General features: G+C 44.4%; 2 protein-coding genes across 8 annotated transcripts; both read left to right on the forward strand.

Moving 5' to 3' along the window:
* Positions 1 to 1,441: 1,441 nt before the first annotated feature.
* Positions 1,442 to 6,198, forward strand: COMMD3 (COMM domain containing 3). Its single transcript, XM_061586265.1, has 8 exons — positions 1,442 to 1,977; positions 3,646 to 3,757; positions 3,888 to 3,951; positions 4,048 to 4,082; positions 4,432 to 4,492; positions 4,575 to 4,631; positions 4,737 to 4,796; positions 5,769 to 6,198. The coding sequence occupies exons 1-8, from the start codon at positions 1,839 to 1,841 to the stop codon at positions 5,826 to 5,828; spliced, it is 588 nt and encodes a 195-aa protein (XP_061442249.1). The 5' UTR covers positions 1,442 to 1,838; the 3' UTR covers positions 5,829 to 6,198.
* A 2,915-nt stretch (positions 6,199 to 9,113) lies between these two features.
* BMI1 (BMI1 proto-oncogene, polycomb ring finger) lies at positions 9,114 to 21,863 on the forward strand. 7 transcript variants are annotated; one of them, XM_061586257.1, is made up of 10 exons: positions 9,114 to 9,289; positions 16,307 to 16,440; positions 16,831 to 16,927; positions 17,607 to 17,662; positions 17,754 to 17,804; positions 18,050 to 18,188; positions 18,272 to 18,317; positions 18,724 to 18,822; positions 19,504 to 19,584; positions 19,697 to 21,863. In XM_061586257.1, the coding sequence occupies exons 1-10, from the start codon at positions 9,276 to 9,278 to the stop codon at positions 20,027 to 20,029; spliced, it is 1,050 nt and encodes a 349-aa protein (XP_061442241.1). In that variant the 5' UTR covers positions 9,114 to 9,275; the 3' UTR covers positions 20,030 to 21,863. The 7 variants fall into 7 exon arrangements, with proteins under 7 accessions (XP_061442241.1, XP_061442243.1, XP_061442246.1 ...); XM_061586259.1 differs by having other exon boundaries at positions 18,080 to 18,188; XM_061586262.1 differs by lacking the exon at positions 9,114 to 9,289 and adding an exon at positions 9,741 to 9,779.
* The last annotated feature ends 1,640 nt before the right edge of the window (positions 21,864 to 23,503 follow it).

A 23,503-nucleotide genomic window follows, 5' to 3' on the forward strand; every position in this document is an offset into this window, starting at 1 on the left:
CTTTCCCCCCAGTATTCCCCAGTAGCTTGCTAGTGAATGAATTCAGTTATCTGTAACAAAGAAAGGGACAAGTCCTGAAGTAGTCAAGTGAGTTGCAATAAATGTAGAAATAATATATCACTTGAAAAATCCAGTTTTAACTTCACAGAATCAGCTTGGCCGGTGTTAAGGTGGTTAACAAAATCCATCACCCGAGTCAGATTCCATAAAAAAAAAAGAGCTAGTGTTTTCACTGTGAAGTTAACTCATGACTTCTTTCTTGAATGATATGCTATAACATGTTGACTCACCTAATAATAGTAATACTTTTTAAAATTAAATTTTCTTAGCCATTTCCCCAAAAGATCAAGGAGGTGTACAAGAAAACTAAAACAGAAAAAACTGACAGCTTAGATTAATGCTTCAAAAATGTGTGTCAGAGTTGGAATTTTATGGCTGGATATTATTGTTGACCTATTGCTGAGTTGTTGCTTTATTCTGCTGTTGCATATCACCTAGAGAACATTTTAAATTAGGCGGTCCATAAATTGTATAAATAATAAAATGCTGTGATGAAACTTCTACCCACCCATCAGTAGGCCAAAACAATTTAATTAAAGCCAAGAGTCTTCATTATGTGTAGTTATTGTTCCATCTTGATTTAAATATTAACCTTGATTCTCCAGATTCATCTTATGTAGGCATAAATACACTAGCATGTTTAAAACAAGTTGCTAGAATGTAGAATGTAAAGTGTATGTTAGCCCGAGTGCAAAATGAGGTGGCCTGTAAAGCAGGAGCTAATGCATTGGAAAAATCAGGGGAAAATATGTTTGTAAGAAACTAAACTCAGTAAAAATAAGTTACAAATTCAAAACTTCTTTTGGTCCAGATCAAGAAATTATTACAGGGCCATCTATAAAAAATGCCTTGTTCAGTTTTTAAAACCTGCTCTGCAGAAACTAATGAAACTGCAAAAGCTGCAGTTTCTTATAAAATTATAATATAGTATTTCTACCATTAATATGAAAAAGTAAAATATCTTAAGGGAAACATTCAAATGATTACCACTAAATGCTTTTGCAGATTATAAAAAAAGTATCAGCACAGTAGTAGTAGTAGTAAGAGAAAAATGTCATATTTTAAAAGGGCAACCACAACAATATCACAGTCTTATTGTAAAATTAAATTGCAGGGGGAAATGAGAATTAGACAATAAATTTGTCATTTATCTGTTTATTTTGCAGTTTCTATCCAGCTTTCTGATCCTCAAGAAGTTTTTATGATTCTGAATAACTAACACTATTTGCCTGCAGCTTAAGAAAAATTAGAGCAGAACTCCAAAACACAGCTTGTCCCACATCACTTGTCTATAAAGCATAGAGGGAAGAGAGGCTTACTAAGAGCCTATGAACTCACACCACGCTCAAAGTCACCTTACAAACGACTACAGCGTTTGGGCAGCCCCCTTAGCCATCCTTGTGAAATAAATAAAAACTGAAAAGGATTCAATGTGTTCACAAAATATAATCAAGGTATCTCCCATCTAAAAGCAAAAGGAGAAAGCTGACCTCTTCTTTACCTTAAGAAATACAAAGGTCTTTATAATAATTTTTTTAAAAGGAAGGTGGTTTAGTTACACGGAAAGGATTTAGAGGCAGAGAATATTAGAGAGCAGGAAGAAAGAGGAGGAGGCGTTGAACTCGCAGCTACAAGAACAACGGCGGCAGCAGCGCTTTTTTCCTTCCAGGCTCCAAGCTGAAATAAACAGCCTCCGCCGCAGCTCCCCTTGAGCTGCCGGATCAGCTGAGCGCAGCGATCACGTGGGCGGCGTGTCGAAGGTCACAGCTCGGCTCACAATGGAGTTGTCGGAGCCTGTGCAGAGTGGGTTGCAGATCCTGGCTGATCGCGGCTGTTTTTCCCTCAGAGCGTACACGGTTCTGGTACAGACGGCCTTCCAGAGCTTGCTCAGCGGCCAGGCCGACCAGGCCTCTTTAGGTAAGTGCTGATTCTCGAGCGAAAGGCTTAGCCGGCAGGCACTGAAACTGCATTGCTGCCTTGGGAACTGGAGAGAAAGAGGGAGAGCCGAGGCGAAGGAAGGAAGGAAGGAAGGCGGGGTGGGTGGGGGCTCTTAGTTTTTCTTTCCCCAGTCCTGGTGCATTGTTATGCCTGGTTGTCTGTCTGCAGCTGAAGCACCCACGATCGCTTCCTCTGAAACTCAGGAAGTGTCTTCTGCGACGCTGAGAAATGTAGCCACCCACCAACTGTAGTCTTTCTTTGTTTCTTTTCTTTTTGTTATTGTTGTTACTCTCCTCCATTTCCTGGCGGTTGTCGTTTTTTGCAGAAACCTGTTTGTGCCTCTCACTCGCTTTTGGCCTAAAAGCGATTATAAAGCCTCTCCCTGCCGAAAGCCGAGAAAGCTTGTCGTTGTGGATGTCGCCCCCCCCCCGTTATGTTAATGTCGGTTTATTTCCACCACCCCTTCCCGCCGCCCCCCCGGGCGAGGTATTCACAGCAATCCTAAAATCAGCGGAGTCTTTCCCCCCCCCCCAAAAAAAAGGTCAGGCTTGTAAACGGATTGATTTGTTTTAGGAAGAGTCTGTTGTTGTAACCTCAAGATCAAGACTCTGGGCTGTGTATGATTGTATTTTATTTAAAGTTATAACTCGGGAACTCCGTTCCGTTCCCCCCCCCGGGCTGTTTCTGTGCTTAAAATCCTGTATCTGTAACCCGCGGTTGCCTGCTCGCAAAGTGATGTAGTTATTGACATTAGGCCGGCCGCTTTGCATTAGCGATGAAGGAAGGCGTTTGTGCTAGCCGTTCGCCTTGAAAATGCGCTGCCTCTGGTAGGAACTAGCTTGAACTGCAATTGCCGAATAACAGCTCTGTTTATTAAAACAGAACTCGGCGAGAAAGGAAAAAAAAGAAGTTAGAAATGTGCCTAGAACAGTTTGCAGCCATTTCTGAAGTGACACGGTATTCGGAGGATAGTTAGAAAAGCGAACTTAATGGATCTCCTTGTTTTTAAAGTGACCTTGATTTAGCACTCAAAGAAAACCCGTCGCAAGGCTATCTCGACTACGGGTGCATTTGCCAGTTAGTAGAGGGGAAAGATGCCCCGTCCCCATTACGTGAACGCAAAAGTATAAAAAAAAACCTTTACTTATTTATTTAGTTTGCAATGTAATTTGTTCTATAACTTGATGCTTGCCAATAAATTCCAGGAATGGATTGCATAGAAAAATGAACGGGGAGAAGGAAAACCAGGACACTGTGTTTAGAAAACGCAGAAGATCCTTTTCTTTCTTCAGGGTAATATGCCAAATTCTGAGCCTGATGGGATAATTCCGGAGAAACTCATGGTGAAAACAACTGAGACCAGGTTCCAGGTCTCCGGAAAAGGCATTTAAAGGAAACCTGAGATTTCCCCATCATTTATTGTGGTTCCTTATGAATGGAGATTTAGTGAAACAAACCCTGTAGTCGGTATCTTTACAGCTGTAATTTTAAATCTTTCCAATATAGTATTAATTATATTTACCCAACTGCTATAATTGCACCCTGCTTAGTTCTCTGCATGGAGGAAAAGTTTTTAGGAATACCAGTTTTATTTGGTAAAAACATTCCCCTGGAATATATCATCACTGAATTTTCATTTATTTTTAGATCATCCAGACTTGGAACATATTGATCCAGCAGTATTAAAACATTGCCATGCAGCTGCTGCATCTTGTATAGTAGAAGCTGGAAAGCAAAAAGCTGACAAATCTGCCATAAGGTATTCCCATCTTAAAGCTCTCCAGATTTGGGCTTTTGTTTTCATTTTTTACACCAAATGATGCTTTAAATCTTTATGCTGGAGTTGTACTGGCATTAAGGCTCTCACATCTTTTTGGTTTTCCTTTTAGTACTTATTTAGAAGACTGTAAGTTTGACAAAGAAAGAATTGAACAATTTTGCACCGAATACCAGGTTTTCAAGCTTATCTTATTCTTTTTGATTCTCCTATTCATATTTTATTTAATCTGTAGAAGATGGCAAACTTTTCCTTCCTTTTCCTTTTTGTAGAAAAATAAAGATACCTTGGAAATCCTATTGGGAAGGTATGTCGAAGAAAGTTGTCGTAATGCTGTAAAGCTGCAATCCTAAACAAACTTACTAGGGAGTAAGCCCCACTGAATACAGGAGGACTTTGTTCTCAGTATACATGCGTAGGATTTTGCTATTAATTTACTATGCATCTTAAAAGTTAATATAAGAGACTACTGGAATAGATACAGGAAGAAAACATATACACAAGTTATCCGGTTGAAGTAATTTGCTCCCTTAGCCCATATTTGAAACATGTGATTGATCTATGGGACAGTAACCTTTTTATGCCTGGAAGATGTGTGCAATAGTTTTGTTATCTAGCATAGCATAACCTAACTAGAAAATTATTGTGTTCTTCAGCATAGGCAGATGCCCACTGCATATAACTGATGTTTGTTGGCGTTTGGAATATCAAATCAAGGTAATTTAATATGGGTATTGCTTCATTCTGATTTCTTTATCTGCCAGATTCTGATATATATTTTTCTGCCTTATCACTGTAGACTAATCAACTTCATAAAAATTATCACCCTGCTTATCTGATGACCTTAAATGTTGAGGTACTGCACCTATTCTTATACATTTTCCACCATTGCTAAATTAAATATCAAAGAAAGTTTTGCCAGATATTAAACTTCTAACTTTTGGGATTTTTGTTCCTTTAGAACAATGACTCAAGATCTCACCCGGACATTAATTTTAGTTGTTCTATGGAGCAATTACAGGTATTTCTTCATATCATCTTTGTTGTTTGTCAGTCTTCAGTGTCATCAGGAATCCACCAAAACTAAAGTTTGCAAAAAGTACCAAGAAAATGTTAAGTGGAGGGTCATGTCTTTATTAAGTATGTTAAGTATGTTATTTACTTTTGTACCTTACCAATATGAGAATTCAACTTAACTCACATAGTGGCTATGGCCTTAAAGAAATAGCCTTTGGGGGGATGGAACTCGTCCAAATGTAATATCTGAGAGGAAATTCACTTTCTATAATCATATACATTGACACAGAGTGCAGGTAGCATTTGGTTTTACGTAAATTACTGAAGGTTTATAAACTGAGCGCTTTATATTAAGAAGCTCACATTGTCCACAGCTAGCCAAAACTAAGCAAAACCAAACCAGAGTGTTAAAACATGTAGAATTTAAATAAAGTCTGAGAACTGGGCAATAGAAAAGAGTTTAATCCTGGGGATTATTTTAAAATAAATTTTAGTTTTGTATTTCATATTTAACTGAAGATTCCATCAATTACAAAGAAATATACTTTTAGTTAAATACAATTAGAAGTGCAACTTTAAAATTTGATGAATCAATTCAATTTTGCACTTTAAATAGTAAGAAAGATTGCAAAGTTGTATATATCTTCTGATTCTTTTTATTTATTTATTATAGTTACTTATATCCTGTTCTATATTAATACAAGGACTTTCATTTTAAATTGTATTACTAGCACAACATTCCTACCAAGAATGTTCAATATGTACTCTCAGCTAAAATATGGCAGAGAGGCCAAATGTTTCTTAAAGATATAAAATAGCTGTTACATCTGTAAGCATTCTTAAAGTGTTGGATAGTGAGTTTTCCACATGTAAACCTGATTGTCTTTGAAGACAACATTTATAGAACTAATATATTCAAGTAATCCAATATGTACAGCAAATTGTTTCTTTTCTAAAGTCTTACTCCATATTTTAGGATTTAGTTGGAAAACTAAAAGATGCAGCTAAAAGCCTAGAGAGAACAACTCAGCTGTAGCTGCAGACCTTGGCAGTCTACTGGATCCAAGAAGAAAAAGAAACTGTTTCCTAATAGTTTTGTCTTTGAATATCAGATGATTATTTACTTTGATGGAATTTTGATAAAGCTTTGGTCATGCTGAAATAGAATGCCTTCTTTCTAGCCAATATTACAAGTTTGGTGTGCAGCTGCTAAGACAATAGCATTTTGTTAGTATCATGTCTTATGGGGAAATGTTTATTTGTTTGATTGTCAGAAACTGTTTTTTTTTTACCTGTACCTCTTGTTAAATATATTCCCTCTATTCACTCTTGTTCTGACTTTGAAACAAGCCTTTTTCTTAATTTCCCATTCCTAACCTGTAATAAAAAGAGAGCAAGAAAGTTAACCTGGTTTGTGTGTCATATCTGTCTATATAATAATGGGTTTTCTTGGTGACTGGAGGAAGGGTGGATCCTCATGATGGTCCCCATTATAGAGTCAACATTAAGAGTAACCTCCTCAGATGCTAAAATCACTTTAAAGGTCTGTGAAGGATTGAACCTAAGGAGGCCTTCATTGTTTTGTAATTATGTTGTAGTCCTACTTGTATCTCATGTTGGTGAAGTCAAGTTGCAGCTTTTTTAAAAAAAATCTTGAGTCACATGCAAAGGTGGAAACGAAGCTGTCATGCCTTCATCTGTCTTAACACAGATTTACTTGCATAAATATTCAATAGTTTATGTAGGTAGACAATGGCTGGAGTGCTCTTAATTGTGCCAGGTTATCTTTTTTCGCGTCAATGCAGTTGAATGGCTATAAATGGAATGTGACCAGTGTTGTCTCTGCAACTTAAAACAAACAAAAAACAGCCCTATCCTCATCCCCATCTCACAATGTGGGCAGAAGCTGCCTTCCTAGTTAGTAATTATACACCCTGGCTGGGAAAGGGACAGCAATGTGGCTCTTGTTTCGGGGGAGACCAATGAGCTGAATCCCCATATTCCTTTCATTCCCCTTGAACTCTTGATGTCATTGTGGAAGGGACAAGAGAAAATGTCCACCTGGGTGAAAGGACCAACTTGCTACTCTCTGCTGGGGAGTGACATCAGGGTTTTCTGTAGGGAGTCTAGATGCCATAAGAACTTGCCCTTTTACTCTGGAGCCATAAGCCTAGAGTAATAAACCCTGGATCGGAAACCTCACCCTTTCACGTGCTCTTTATTCACATGTCATAAAAGGTGCAATGAGAAGGGGGAGGAGAGAGAGACACTCACCCCTTTAGCCTTAATTTTGCTGCTATAAAAAGAGGCACTTCCATAAGGGTTAAGTAGCCAAAAGTGAATTCTCACCCACAACCTTCTAGATGAAAAGGAGGGGAGCCCACTTAAAGAGATACCTCCTATGAGCTGTGGTAGTGGCACCATTTCAGCATTTCAGTGACAAAGGAGTGGACTTGAAAGCAGAGAAGCAAGGTGCTGAGATTGCTGTCAGTCACCTCCTTGCTTAGACGCTTCCACACTTTTTCCCAATTGGGGTGCACACGGAAGGCATTTTCCTTTGTCTGCCTTCGTTTCAAGGTGACTGGGAGGTTTGTGCCCGGGAAACCAGACAAACATCCCCCAGTCCCGTTTTGTTCACTCTATAATTGGGAGATATTTTCTCTGCTGGTAGAGAAAAGCAAGCATACAGTGGCACGCACCCGATCCATGATGACTGAGTTAAGCCGACGCCCTTCTTTTCCTACCTGTTTTAGACCCCATCCTAAAAACGGGATGCACATTTAATTAGACGAGAACTGCTTCCACACTGCATTTGGCATCGGGAGGGGAGGGAGGAGAGAATTAATAGGTGTGTCAAGTTCCTCAACTTTACGGTTGTGGGGATCGGTGCTTCGGTTAAACCAGGACCAGTATCTCATTCATTGATGTGGAATCTAAGAGTCGTTTAAATTATCTCTCTTTTTTTGTACTGTGAATGCCTTACACGAGGGTTGCATTTCGCCGTCCATTACAATCATGGCACCGACTTCATTTCACCAGCCCCTGTAGAATATGAGGTGGACAATGTTGAATCCAAAATCACACACACGGTACGGATCAGACTATCGGGACGAGGGTGTCTATGGCTCTACTCTGGGGTCACTTTTTTTTTTTGGTGGGTTGGGCACTTGTATTACCAATGAATGACTGAGAGCCTAGCGTTTTCCCAGACACTGAAAGCAGCACAAGCCATTAGCACCGAATGGGAGTTTCATCCCAGACTTCAGTGGGATGTGGATTGCGCCCAGTGCCGTACACGATGTCCGTTTGGAAAAGAGAACGTTCTCTTGCCAGCTCCTTTCCATTACCATCGCCCTGTGAAAGGTTACTGAGTCGGGACAATGGCACAAAGGCAAAAGCGGCATCCTGAAGCGTTCAGCCTAAAAGGGTGGCCTGAAATGGAGGGAATAAGACAGCACAGCCCCCGCACCCCACCCCACTCTCAGGGAAGGAGCACCTTGCTCCTAGGCTATAAGAAGTGAATGAGTCAAAGAGGGTTCTGGGAGGGTGGCCGCTTTAGGTTTGTTCTTTGGGGAGCCTGAAAGTGCACGTATAGAAAGCTCCCCTAGCCATCCACCGACTCGCCTCCCGTCGCCACAACTACACCACCACCATCACCGCTAGCGCGGGGCTGTACCCAGGGCACGCGCCATTGGGTGCTATTCTCGCTCTGTGAGCTGTGCAAGGAAATTGTGAGAGCGCGAGGGGAAAAAAGTGTGGCGAAGAATGTCTGTGAAGGGTTGAAAGCCAGCGGCGGGGCGGGGGAGGGGCGTGGAAGTGGCGAGAATTTGTGGTAAGGACGGAGCGGTGGCGGTGTACCTGGAAGACGTTTGTTACCTAAAATGTAATAACATTGCCCGTGAGAAAACGTGAGGTGGCAATGTTGGTATGGTGAAGTGAATTTAGACGTCGAAGAAAGGCGGAAAGTGAGACGGCGTGCCTAAAAGCCAAGAAGAATTTTATCTTTTATTTTTTTACCAAGAAAGGGGAAATGGGTAGTCCTCTGGGGCTGCGTCAGCGTGCTTGGTTGTGTGTGCGCGTTTGCGAGTTCGTGTTTAAAGACATTAGACAAAGTAAAGTACAAATGAAACAAAGGGAAAGACCTTAGACTTAAGAAGGGAGCCTTGGGGTTGTGAAATAAAGCCAAGGACCAGCCTGCTACAGGGGAGGAAGAGTCTGAGGATAGTCAACGAGGACACGGGGGGGGGGCTGCGCGAACTGTGTGAGGGATGGGTGGGTGAGAAGAGGAAATAGATATCTGAAGGAAACCGGGGTGGGGATCGGGCCCCTAAGCTATACTTGAGAGAAGCGAAGAAGGGGACAGAGACAGGTGTGGGGAAGAAGGAGACCGTCAGTTCTGAAGGATTTATACCGAGAGCATAAATCCCTGCCACTTAAGAGAACAGTCAATGGAAGAGAAAAGACGTGAAGACGCTGGAGCTGGATGGAAAATACCAGGTAGGAAACACGGGGTGGGGAGGTTGTAATATGTAGGGCAGGAAGAGCGTTGGGACATATGTAGGACTCGGAAGGAGAAGCCAGCAGAAGAGAGTGTGTGGGGAGCGTGTGGGTCGGAAGCCAAGGCGGGAGAATAGATATATAGATATATATTTAAGGAAAACAAGGAGTGGAGGTGGAAGCAGACACTAAGCTCAGGGCTGCTTGTTTTAGCCGAGCGTTTTCGCTCCCGTTTTCCGTGATACCTTGAAATGCCTTGCTAAAAGTCTCTGTGGTGTTATGAAATTCCTTGTCGGTGATGGCTTGGGAGGGAAGGGATGAATTTTAGACACGGGTACAGTATGCGATAGATAGAGGAAGGAGCAGGAAGTCTGAACAACGACGGTACAGAGCTGTCTTTCTGTGTGTGTGCAACAGAAGGAAAGCAACAGAGGAGATGCTTTGAGGCGGAAACCTTGCTTGGGTGCCATCATCTCCAGCTGCTAAAATGGTGGGCTACAGAGATGGGGCAACCGATGTGTGTGTGGGGGGAGGGGTGATGACAGGCGGAAAGAGCAAACGAGGCGGGAGAATGGGTCGGGTTTAGATGGGGAAAATGGACTAAGCCCTTTACTGTGTGTGTGTGACGGTTAAGCCAGAAGGAGAGAGAGAGAGAAAAAGATTGCGCCTGTGAGGTGACAGGGTGTGTAAAATGTGGGGGAGCTAAGGAAAACGTGGAGAAGGAACAGGCAAAGTGTCCATAGCGTGGAGTGGGTGTGTAAGGGGGAAGAAAAGGAATAATGCTTTGTGAGGGACTGAGTGTGTGTGTGTGTATGCGTGTGTGTGTGTGTGTGTGTGTGAGAGAGAGAGAGAGAGAGAGAGAGAGAGCGGGAGGAGTTGGAACAGGCAGCGGCGGCGGCGTGAGCGCCCTGGAGAAAAGGAGGACTAGGCAAACTGTGTGAGTGACTGTGTTTGTGTGTGGATCTGTGTGGAGCTGTGTGAGGCGGAGGACCAGGCGGAGTGCGGGGAGAGGGAGGGTGGCGCGCGAGGAGGGGGAGGGGGAGAGGGAGGAGGAGGCCGAGTCTCTGGATTGGGTCACAGGGAGGCTGACGGGCTCCGACTACACCGACACTAATTCCCAGGCCACCCTTAAGGAATGAGGAGCCCCACGTGATACTGGCGGGGCGGGCAAACTCTGAGCCATTTTGGGGACGGTGTCAGTTTCCACTGTGTGCCTTCAGCGTTGCATTTCCCCCCCTCTCGTCTGCCACTCTTTCCTCTTCCCCTGCTCCCTCCACAACAACTATGAAATAATATTTTTTTAAAAAAAAAAGGAAGAAGAAGGGAAGAGAGGAAGGAGGAAGAGCCCTCTCAGAGGCTGAAAAGCACAACACGGAGAAGAGATTGAAGGGAGGGGGGCAGAGAAAGGAAGGAAGGAAGGAAGGAAGGAGGAAGGAAGGAAGAGACAATGGGGTGGTGGAGGAGGAGGAGAGGGAAACCGTCCGGATCAGAAAGATTTTAAGATCCCGGTACTGGAGGTACGCATTAAAGGGGGGGGGAGAGAGAGAGAGAGAGAGAAGGAAGAGCAGAGGGGAGGAGGGGAAGGAGAGCAAACTGAGAGGGAGCCAAAGGGATTGGGAAGGGGTCAACGGAAGAGAGGACCTCGGGTGTTTTGCAACTAAAATGAGCTGAGCGCAGCGACCAACGGAGGCGGCGGCAGCGGCGGCGGCAGCAATACGCTTATTGCAATTGACAGCGTCTGCAGTTCATTTCAAGATGGCCGCTTGGCTCACATTCATTTTCTGCTGAACGACTTTTAACTTTCATTGTCTTTTTCGGCGGCTTGGATCGTCACCCACTGGCTGCTTTTCGCGGGTATGTATCAACGGACGTGCTTCCTAGCCGAGGCCGGAAGGTGGTGGGGGCTCGGCGGCGGTTTTCGGGGGCTTTGGAGGCTGCAAAGGGGAGCCTAGGTGTCCCCAAAGCTCTCCGTATGGGAAAAGCGCTGACAGTCTGCTCCATCCACACACTCGCTCACTCGCAGGCACACAAACACACACGCTATCTCTCTCGCGCGCACAGACACACGGCAAGCGGCGGCGGCAGCAACCCGTGCACTCGATTTCGTTACGCACCCACTCCTGCAAATTAGTTCCTTTCTTTCCCCCGCTTGGTCCTAAAACCTTTCTGGGCACGTGGCCCCACAGGAGGATATTTATATTTTCAGTCTCTGGTAGCCGTTCGAGCTCAGCCTTCTTTGTTTAAATGCAGATTTGGATTCAACGGAGACAGTAAATGAAACCCGGAGCTGCCTGGGTCATGGGATGGCGATTGCATCCGAAAGAAATGGGTGGACGGGGGTTTCAAAAGCCAGGTAGCCCACCCATTTTATAGAGATGGGTCCAGCGGGAGGTTGCGATCCCGCTGGGGGGTTCGTTGCTCCAAGGAGAAGTCTTAAAGAAATTCTATGAACTTAAGTTTGGGGAACACTCGTGTGGGACTGAATTGCTCGTAAGATGGCGGTTCTTCATTTAGTTTTCAGTGGGCTCTTTTTAATTTGTGCTTAAAATTGTAAAGTTTCTTTGCTAAGGGGAGGGAAGGACAGGGCGAAGCTGGAAAAATAACTTGTGGAAGAGAGAAGTTTCTGCGTTTCTGTTGCTCTAAGGATTTGCCATGTGCAGATCTAAGAGAGTTTTGGGAAGCTGAGAAGATGTGACTTGCAGGACCCAGTAGCGTGGCTTTCTTTGATTTCACTGATGTTCTCCCACCACCGCCAACCTTCCAAGCTGGGTAAAGGCAAGTTAGTTGCAGTGTTTTGCTAAGATTTGAGATGTGGTGGTTTTCCTCCTGGCACCCGGGGGGCGTGGCACGAGAAACTTACCCATGCTCACCTGAAATCGTTTGGCCTTGGCGGTACAGACTTCGCAATGGTTCAGGTCTTTGCCGTTATAGCGTTTGGTAGGAAATAAGTCGGCATCACCAGACAAAATCTTCTTTCCCTATAAGTAAAAAACCTGCTTTCCCCAGAACTTGAGAGAGTTAGTCAGGATGGCCTCAGCATCTTCATGGAGTTTGTTAAATCTCTACATTTTCCTTGCCCCCAAAACACGCACGCACAACGTACTTACTTGGGGCCTGTGTGTGTGAAAGGACCCTCCAAGGACAAGGGATACCCTGGAAATATAATATGGGGAGCAGCAGAAGAAAGGTATATTGTGTATAAGCGAAGGCTTTTGCTGGAAGTTGGCTGACTGCTGTAGTAGCCTGATCTTTACCAGTGTTGGGCATTGCGCTGCCTAGGAAGGAACCAGCTAGTATGGTTGCAGGAGATCAGCTGGAGAGTCCCATTCGCTGCTTTTAGGAGTTTGGTGAACTGTGCTTGCAACACAGATTTCAATCAGGTATGGAGGAGCGAGGGGCATATATTAGTGACCGCATGTGTGGGCATACATAACTTCTAGAATCAACTTTCAATCGATTAATTGATCATCATCAAGAATTAGGTCTAACATTACAGGACAGGTAAAGGAAGGTCTAGCCGTAGATTGTAGGTCTCGCTGCGTGGATGTAGGTGCAAAACATGCAGCTCTGTTCCATTCAAGCTTACCTGGGCTTTGGGTAGACTTGGCTACAGTTTCATATACAGGGCTAACAATGCAAGTGCTTTACGTTATTTCATAAAGCCACTGAGAATTCATAACCAGGGCTTGCTCCTACGTTTTGAGGTAACCGTTCAAGGCCTCCAAGCTTGCTGTCATAACAAGCTTTACCATCTCCCTGTTTTCACAAGTATTTTTCATGGGATTTCACTGGTAAGGAGAGAGTCTGAAAATAAAATACCTTAGCTAGTGTTGAAAGGCCAGTGTTTTTTTTTTTTACTGTATGCATATAGATCTTAACATAATTGGGGGAAGGCGGAGGAGAGAAGAGGGATTAGAAGCGGAATCTCCACTCCTGGAGGAGTTGCTGTGTTTGGTAATGAGATGCTTTTCATGTTCTTACGTGCAACGTATACTGGATATGAATGGAGAGGGGATGTGTGCCCATGTGTGTTGGTGTCTTTCAATGAGGAGAGTGGGTTGTTGCTGTGTTTATGCAGTTTGCTGAAGATCCCGGATTTGAGAGATAGCTTCGACCATGCCCTGAGGGAGAAGGGTAACTTGGGTAATAAATAATACGCGGTTAAGGGGTAGCTTCGACCCAACAAGCTTCACGGTTGATTTGAGTTTTCTTTCACTTGGGGAGAGTCTCGGTTTCTGTGAAGTGAAACGTGCGTTAGCCTCTTCTGAAAGATTGGGTTGCCTCTGCGGCTCAATGCTGGAAAAGAATTTTAAGCCGGCCCATTGATACGACCTTCCACTGCTGTTTATTTCCCCAGTTATGAGTTAGAATTTACGGTGCTCTTGGCTTTCTTCACAAATAAAGGAGGGAAGGAGAGAGAGCGCCTGATTAGTCGCGTCGGGGCAACTGAAGAAATCACCCTTCTGGCTGAGGACACGGCTGGAAGTCTCGGGGAAGCAGCCAGGAACCGAGGCTGGCGAGACCCCAAAAGCGGAGGCTTTCCGCCCCTTTGTTGATAGTGGGGGAGATCTTTGAAACCGGCGCACAATGAATTGGAGCGTCTAGCCTCGCCGCCACAACTCGAGTCTAAGGCCAAGGTTATCGCCTCTCTCGCTCCTTGTTCGCCTCTCCCCCGGGCCGCCTTCTCTCTCTCTCTCTTTTAGGAGGTGTTGGCGTTGGAAAAGGAGGGTAAAAGCAACAGTTCCCCCTCCCGCGCAGAGTTTGCCTTTCTCTCTCTCACTCTGTCTCTCTACCCAGGGAAGAAGCGTTTGCTCAGGTTGCTCCTTGGCTCTTCGGCAGGGCACTCCCAGCAACGTCCCCTCTCCCCACCCGGTTTGTTTTTTGGGGGGGTGGAGTTTGGCTGGGAATTCGGGCCTCTTTCTGCGAAGAATTTGCTCTTGGCTGGGCTGGGTTCCGAACGGGGAGCATCTGCTGAGATCCGGAAACATAACCTGTCTTCTGGGCGGCGGCGGCGGCGGCAGCGAGGGGAGGAGGCACAGTTCCCCCTCCTGTCTCCGGGTCTGATTGCACCGTAAATTACCCCCGAGCCCGGACGGGAGCTGCATGCCTCGGGTGGGATAATGTGGCGGGCGTCGGCCTGGAGATCCCCTCTTCTTTCCAACCTTCCGCTCCCAGCTGCAATGAAAGGATGAGGCGCGAAGGCGAGGGGGTTTGCAGCAGCCTCTGGAAATGACGTGTGTGTGTGTTTCTGTCTGTCTGAGCTGGTGTTGGACAAGGTGCTCATTTAGCTGCGGTACTGGGCTGGTCACCCGGCCCTGGGAGGGTTGTCAGGACCTTCCTGCCGGAGAGACGTTTTCCCGGCTTGGCCAAGGTGGCCCGGCCTGCTCCAGAGGCCGACGGGAGGCTCTCCCCCCCCCCCGCGTGCCTCCCGTCCCGTGCTCTGCTTGCCTGCCCGAGACAGTTCAACTTTCAGCCCCGTCCCCAGTCGGCAGAGCACAGAGAAGAGCGAAGCGAGCCCGGCCAGAGGCGGTTCGTTGGACTCGGAGAGGGGAGCTGGGGAGGGAAGCGGGGAGGAAGAGGCGCGGGCTCAGCTGCTGCTTTCTTGCCCCGCGTCGACGTGGATGGAGGCCCCCGAGAGGAGGCGAAAGGGCCGGGAGGAGCCTCTCGCTTCGGCCTGGCGCAAACCCCAGAGCTGGCGCGGGCCGCCCCGAAGGCTTCCCACCGCCAGCCCGCATTTGGTCTCCTCTGGCCCCCTCCACATCCCCTTGGCTGCGGGACTGCAGAAGGGAGGAGTAAGGGGGAGGAGAGGAGAGCTCTGGCCCCACGAACGCCAGGCAGGGCCCCCTTTCCCGGCCCCCCGCCACGCCCCCAGCGCCTTTCTGCAGCTGCAGCACCCCCAGACCCCCACCGCCCCCAGGCCCTTTCTTGTCTCCGGCTCTGGCTTTTGCCACAAGGCTTCCCTCCCCAGTGCAGTGCCCCGAGACCCTCGCTGATCCCAGGACTCCCTCTCCCCGTCCCGCCACCTTCCTGGGCACACGTCCTCCCTTTCTCTTTCGTTCCTTCCTCCCCCCATTTGTTTATTCTCTCCCCGCATCGGAGCCCCGCCCCCTCCTCCCCCTCCTCCTCGCCCCCCTCCTGGTGCGCTCCGGGCGGTGGCAGGATGCCAAGTGTAAGTCGAAGTTGCTATAGCAACCCCCTCGATAGAACGGTTCCGAAGGCGCCTCCGTCCCGAGCCTGTTGGGCTGGCGGCAGCGAGGCAAGCCGGTGGCAGACAACGCAGGGGCGGCGGCGGCAGTAGAAGAGCCCAGTTCCGGCCGCCGGCCCGATCCTCTCCTGCCCTCTCCGCCTTGCCAGCCTCACCGATGCCCAGCAGCCCTTGTGTGGAGGTACGGCGGGCCCCAAGTTAGGCAGGCAGGCAGGCAGCCTCGCCGCCGCTGCTGCTACAGCCGCCCCCTCCGCCCCCTCCGCCTCCCCCTCTCCCTCCGCTGTTCGCCGGAAATGCCCAGGGCAGCGTCCGCAGCTGTACCGGGATCAGGCGCCGCCTTCTCCCACCCCCACTCACCCCCGATCCTCTGCCTTTTGCTAACGCCATCGGGGTGCCTGCCTGCCTGCCTGGTCCGCCCCGGGAAAAGGACTCACACGAGCCTTGCCGGTCGCCGCCTCCTCCGTCCACGGTCCCAGTGCTGCGCCAGGCAGGAGGGTAGACAGGTGGGTACTGAGCAGAGCAGTGGCCCCCTTCCCCCGACCAGGGAGGGTGGCCCCCTAGCAGCCCCTTCCCTACAGCACGCTGGCCTCCCTCTTTGCTTTACAGGTCCTGCCTTGACTGTTTGCCGCCGCCGCCTTCCTAGGCACATTTCCGATGGCTTCCCACACACACACACACACACACACACACACTTTTTCTCGTGTGTGTGTGTTTCCTTTGAAGCGGAGAAAAGGTAGAAGAGCTGTGTGATGTGCGCCCCTGGAGCCGCTTCCCTCCCGTACTTAAACGTTCCTCCTATGTGTGTCTTTCAGAGCTGCCGCTTATTGCGCAAAAATGCATCGCACCACCCGCATCAAAATAACCGAGCTAAACCCCCATCTCATGTGCGTGATCTGTGGAGGGTACTTCATTGATGCAACCACCATCATCGAGTGTCTGCACTCCTGTAAGTACTGTCGGCCACCGCCGGCTGCCTCACACACAGCCTTAGCCCTCGAAGCGCAGAGAAAGGGGCGCTAGGCGACCGTCACCCCCGCCCCTCACCTCCCTAGAGCCTCTGATCCCAGCCAAGAAAGGGTTGCTCCTGTTTCCTGTGCGGTTTGCCAGAGGCCCTACAATCTTGTAAACATGTCCTATATATTAAAGAGATCCCCTTCAGATCTTTGCAACTCCTTCCATCATTTGTCCATTATCCTAAGGATGGTTAACTTTGTTTAGAAAAAGTCGCCTTTAATACTTTTCTGAATAGCTGAAAATTATACCTTAACTGCTCTTTAAAAATTTGCCTTTCCCCTCATCTGTCTGTCTGTCTTTATATATATATAATTTCTTACAGTTTGTAAGACGTGTATCGTGCACTACTTGGAAACGAGCAAGTATTGTCCTATTTGCGATGTCCAAGTTCACAAAACCAGGCCTCTTTTAAATATAAGGTAGGCAAGAAATAATTGAACGTTGTTTTTCATTTTATGTAATAATTAAGACCTTTGTGATGCTTGTACTTATTTGGATGCCACCTCTTTACCACACCTTGGAATCTGAATGGAGATGTTACTTTACAAAGTGAAGTTCATAGATTTGACATTTAAGTCCTGTCACTAGCTGAATTCCCCTCCCATATGATTGCTTGATTTTCTTTTCTTTTCTCAAACTGCAAAGTTTGATCAGTTTTTCTCTCCTCATTTATTGTCAAGGTGTATTTAATTATCATATTTACTTCACTGCAAATAACTGAAGTTTATACATACAAAATGTGGATGGAGAAAGGCAAAAGTTAAATACTTTTTAGAAGCCCTCCTTATTTACCTGTGTCCTCCTTCCTTTACTGTTTTGGGAAGGCATCTATTTATTAGCTGCATGCATTTTAGACAGTAATGTAACATTGTGCCAAGTAGGTTTCTGGTAAACAGATCCTCCCCCCAAGATAAGTAGCTGGTGCAAAAAAAACTTCTAACAGAACTGTATTTAAATTTGATAGGAATTGGAATTTTGGCTGGACATCTTAATCTTTGTAGAAGATGCTTTTTTGGGCTTTGGAAAGTGTGAGACTCAATTTAGATTTGGATACTGACACCCCTCTAAATTTCAGTGTCTTGGAATTTTATATTTCAGATCCGATAAAACTCTCCAAGACATTGTCTACAAGTTAGTGCCAGGCCTTTTCAAAAGTAAGTAAGCAGTTATATCAAGCAGCCATCACAAGTAGTACAATGTGTTAAGCCAGAATAAACTCAATAACAAATCTGTGTTCTCACTCAGATGAAATGAAAAGAAGAAGAGACTTTTATGCTGCTCATCCCTCTGCAGATGGTAAAAGCTTCCACATTGTTTTTCATAAACATAAAACTTATTGTCATATTCAAAAGCTAAAGTTGTTAAAACACTTCCCCATATATTACTTCTATAACATTTAAGTGATAATATACAGCACAATTAATTTAAATGTTTTATACATGCTAAGAAGAGATAGTTCAGTATTTCCAGAGATAAACTTAGCTGTGAGACAAATTCACCTCCTACTAAGGTTGGTTCTCATTCTTCATTTGAATTTAAAGATGTAAATTGCTGTGAAAATTTCTGTGCAGCTGCCAATGGCTCTAATGAAGACAGGGGAGAAGTTGCAGATGAAGACAAAAGGATTATAACAGATGATGAGATAATAAGCTTATCCATAGAGTTCTTTGACCAAAATAGGCAAGTTATGAACATCCTATTTTACCTTTATCTGTTAAGCTCTTAGCTATTCTTTGTAATAATTGTACAACTCCTCTTCTCAGACTGGAACGGAAAGGAAACAAAGAGAAAGAGAAACCCAAAGAGGAGGTAACTAAATTTTACTTGCTGTGAAACTTACCAGACCCCTTCTTTAGAAAATAAAATAGTTTAGATTATTTTTGGAGGCTCAGCTAGATTAATAGTTATTTTTATTCTCCTAAATAAATTAACACCACAGACAGCTGTTGTGCAGACATTTATTGTATCTTCTTGGTAACTAAAATTAAAAGAGCACTGATTGATGATCCAAGCACTTTTGTCTCCCTCTAGTTTTCCTTACCTGAAAAAAATTAGAAGAAAACTTGTCATATATTGTAGTTAAATGCTGGAAAATAGCTTAATAAGCCTATGTTATGTTCTTGTCTCCAGCTATGCTTATATCTCTCTTCCTGTATTTGCATGGAGTTTTTAACTATATGCATTATTTTCCCCCCTATCAAAATACCCTTACCAGGTGAATGACAAAAGATATTTACGCTGCCCTGCAGCAATGACTGTAATGCATCTGAGAAAGTTTCTCAGGAGCAAAATGGACATACCCAACACTCTTCAGGTACTTTTTTTTACTTATGTGTTGATAGTGGGAGATGTTCCAATAGAATTTCAGCTGTAGGTGTTTAATTTAAAAGCATGTACTTTATTTTAAAGTTTCTTACCAAAAACTTTTAAGCACACTGTGTATAATATTGTATGTGAGTTAGTAGTATGCCTCTCTTTCTCTCTCTTTATAATGTCATCTATTTTGAGAAACAGGGAGAATCCAATAAGTATCTCTAAGTGTTTTGCCCTGTGCTGTCAGATCATATATTGCTTTGTCCTTGAAGATCAGAGACAATGTAGCATTTTAGACAGCTTTTGGGGTGAAATGTTAGAAGTCTTTTTCATGTTAAGATTGCTCAGTAGCCTTTGCCTAATGGTTTTTGCTTCTAGGTTTAAAAAATACCACCAAAACTCTTATATAAAAGGCTTGCAGTATTGGCTTCTTAAGGGCCCATCAACAATCTGCCAAAGTCTAGGAACTCATGGACACTTTTTCCAACCAAAAATAAGTCTAGCCTTTGGATGTAAAACAGAACTTGACTCAGTGGAGCAACGGGCTGAAATCTTACAATATTAGTTAGTAACATGGGTGCTATGAGGAATCTGCTACATATTTTTATGTACACCGTGATGTAGTAATTTTCCGCCCCACCCCACCCATTTTAAACGAAGCTCAACTGCATTTCTTTAATAGATTGACGTCATGTATGAAGAGGAGCCTTTGAAGGACTACTACACGTTAATGGACATTGCCTACATTTACACTTGGAGAAGGGTAAATAGTAAACCGAGGGGCCTGGAGTCTGTCTCCCGCTGTAATCTTGAACCAGATGAGCCGAAGGGAAAAGAAGCGCTGACGATTTCTTCTTCTTCTTCTTCTTTTGCAGAACGGCCCCCTCCCTTTGAAGTACCGGGTGCGACCAACATGCAAAAGAATGAAGATCGGCGGCCACCAGCGGGATGGGTTGAACAATAGCATGGAGCTGGAAAGTGACTCTGGGAGCGAGAAGGCGAGGAGCCCTGCGGGAGGCACCCCATCTACTTCGTCCTGTTTGCTCAGCCCCGGCACCCCGGTGCAGTCTCCACACCCACAGTTCCCTCACATCTCTAGTACTATGAATGGAACCAGCGGCAGCCCCAGCAGTAACCACCACTCCGCCTTCACCAACAGAGCCCGGAAAGCCTCTCTAAATGGTTCTTCCGCTACTTCCTCGGGCTGAGGCCTCGACTGTCTCTCGGACGGCGAAAGCTCCACCGTTTCTTTAGAGCTTTCTATCTTGTTCTTCGGTTTTTCTCCATGCCATTAAGCTTTATAGATGCCAATCCCTCGTGTGATGATCGTCCAAATTGCTTTAAAAAGAGGATTAATAAATTGACCCTCCCACACACACCTTGGATGTTAAAACAATGGGACTTAGTTCGTGAGCGACTCTTACCAACCATGGATTTTAAAAAGGAAGATATGTTTCTTAAGGACTAGCAACGCGAAACAAGGTATAAAACCACATAAACTAAAGAGGCAGAGGAATGGGCTTGTTTGTTTGCCACCCACCCTCACCCTCGTTCATAATTTGGAGAGATTCTTCGGAAATGGATGCATATCAATAATGGGATATAGTTTTGCTAATCCAGACTAACTTCTACATTTAAAATATCTTGGATTGTGAATTCTTATTTCACTGTTTTGTAAAACTGTAGGATGCAAGTGGATTCCCAACCACCCACCCGTCCTTCCTTAAGTTCCCTCAACGAAATGGAATTGAAAATGCATAGGAAAACTATGCATATATGTAGCCATGCCACTGTGAATAACAATTTCGTGCTTTATTAGCAGTTTTTATTTTTAAAATGTTTCATTCATAACTTCCCTGTTGCAGCACAGAAACGATTTAAAGACTGGGGGTAGGGGGGTAGGAAGAGACAAGACAAGAAAGAACCACAGAACAAGAAAAAACGTACATTTTCAGATTTAAACCTGTATGCCTAAAAGCGGGTATTGACGTTTATTTTACTGACTAGTTTAAAGAAAGAAAAAGAAAAAAGATAAATATACACTTTTTGTAAGAATCAGATGGCATTTTGCATTTCTTGAACAATGCCATATTGGTATATGACAAAACAGGAAGCAGTATTGTATGATATATTTATAAATACTATAAAGAAAATATTGTGTTTCACGCACTCTCGATAAGGGGTCTAAACTCCCAGGCCAGTTCGACCCTTGCAGACACCGAAGCAGACAAGAGCTCTTTCCCCTAGTGACGCCTGAAGGCTGCAGGGTCGGAGAGCAAGCTCCAATCGCTGTTAACCCGGAAGCAATTGGCAACCTTGAAAGGATTTTACGGGCTTTGCCTTGTTCCAAGTAGTATTTCATTTTTCCTTTTACACAATGTGATTAATTGTTTTAATGATGCAGTGGGCAAAGTTGGAGGGGAGGGTGGAGGAGGAGAAGCAGGAACACGTGGGTGAGTTTAACTCTTTCATTAGTTTTATTATTTGGTGTGATGGGTTTGTGTTTCCCCGTCTTTAAAAAAAGAAAAAGCAAGCACAGGAAATCATACAAGAAGCCATAAAATATGCGGGAACCTCTTTCTTTCTTTCTTTCTTTCTTTCTTTCTTTCTTTCTTTCTTTCTTTCTTTCTTATGAAGTCAGCAAGTTGCTGAAGGCTTTTAATCTAAATTGGTTTTAATATATATATCTGTATGTATGTATATGGTACAGTACTAACTTGGTTAAAGATTAACAGGTACTTTGATATCTCCAATAAGCTGCAGGGAATCCCTTCTGCAAAATAGGCTTCTGAAGGAAGGCACCAAGTCTGGAAAAAGGAAGGTTTTAAAAGTTAAGCATTGTGAAGAGCCCCAAACAAGTTTGTGCTTTGGTTTGGTCAAACTGTGTGTGTGTGCGTTCTTCAATCGTCAATTTCACATTTGTGTGGGTGTTTATCCTATATGACTATTGTTTTCATGTTTGTAAGGGGAAGTTGTAGCTAAACATTTCATTGTCTCCAGTCTGCGAAAGAAGCACAAATTCTATGCCTTTGTCTTGCTTTACAGTCATTAAATCATTACTTTTGCATATGCCTCGTTGCTGCTTCGTGTGACGTTCTAGTCAATGTTTAGGTTTCTCATTAACTTTCTAATATAACAGTCTCCTAAAAGAAAGCAAGATCTTACACTGAGATCATTGGCACCTGATTTCAAACGTAAAGGTAACCACAGCTTAACTAAATGGAGTTTACTGCCTATGAAGGCTGCAATTCTACGCATACCAAGGCTGCATTGTATGCATAATTTCTTTGTGGGAGGAAACGCCATGGAGGGCTGTCTCTCACCAGTAAAATCACGTCCTTTGCATGCAAAAGGCTCCACATTCGGTCCCTGGCATCTGCAGGCAGGGCTGGGAGAGACCCCTGTCCAAAATCTGGGAGAGCTGCTTCCTGTCAGTGTAGACAATACTGAGCTAGATGAACCAAGGGCCTGATTCAGTATAAGGCAGCTTTCTATGTTCCTATGAGTACAGTAGAGCATTCATAGGGTTACACTACTACTTGGCTAAAAGACCAATTGAAAGCAAAGGGGCTTGCTTACTTCTGGGTAAAAGTAATTTGGATCGGGTTGCAAGCGATGGTAGGGGTGGAGCTGCTAATGTAAATGTAATTTATACTTTAAAGTAATGTCTCTTCTAGTTAGACTAATGTTTCCCCCACCGCTGCCCTCATATTCAGAATCATAAACACAAATTCAGTTTTAGGTAATCGATTAATTTTTAGCTAAATAAAAACAAGCCAAAAGCTTTTCTAAAAAAGAAAAATAGGTATGGTCAATGAAGATATAAAATACATTTTGACAGAATGAAGTTCCTCTCATGTATCAGAACATTTACGGGGAAAACATAAGCCAGCCCGCTGTTCTCATCAAAAATAAGTGTTCTCAAGCGATCAGTTATATACATATATATATATTCCTAGATTCATGCATGCCAATTAGCTGCAATACATTATTTTAGTCGCATCTGTTCGAATTCCATCTCGCTAACAATGAAAGGAATTAATACTGTTGTGTTATAATAGAAGTCTTTCTCCTACTTTGGATAAGTACTGGGAAAATCCTCAATTAACTATTTTTCAAAGGAGAAAATATTGTGAAGATAACTTACACGTTTATCCTGATTCTTTCCCTTCATCTATAAAAAAAGATGAAATAATTCACACAAAAGCCAACGTTGAAACCAAAACTCTGAACTGCAGATAAATCAAACTAAGTTTGTTTATTTTGGTTCCAGTTCAATAATGTCAAACTTTCCTATTTGAAACTGAGCTAATATTGATATTTATAGCATGTCCTGTGAAGATAAGTACGGTTGTTTGCATCCACTTGAAAGCAAGTCTCATTAATTTCAAGGGAATAGGCTCCCATCGATAAGAGTTTAGGGTCACAGCCTTAAAGTGTACTCTGGCTGGATTATTGAAGTCGTGCTGAACATTTCATTCCCTCTTCATACAGCAAGTATACCTAAGGAAAATTCCTTAAATAGTTTTCAGAAGGGTACATGTTGTTGGTGGTTGTTGCAATACGAACTAAGAGTCTTGCAGCAACCATAAAGACTTAACACATTTATTATGGCATAATCGTTGGTTGACGAGTGTCTATTTCACCAGATGCAAATGCATGAAGTAGACTCTAGTTCACAA

The sequence above is a fragment of the Rhineura floridana genome, chromosome 10, assembly GCF_030035675.1.
Source record: "Rhineura floridana isolate rRhiFlo1 chromosome 10, rRhiFlo1.hap2, whole genome shotgun sequence".
Lineage (NCBI taxonomy): Eukaryota > Metazoa > Chordata > Lepidosauria > Squamata > Rhineuridae > Rhineura > Rhineura floridana.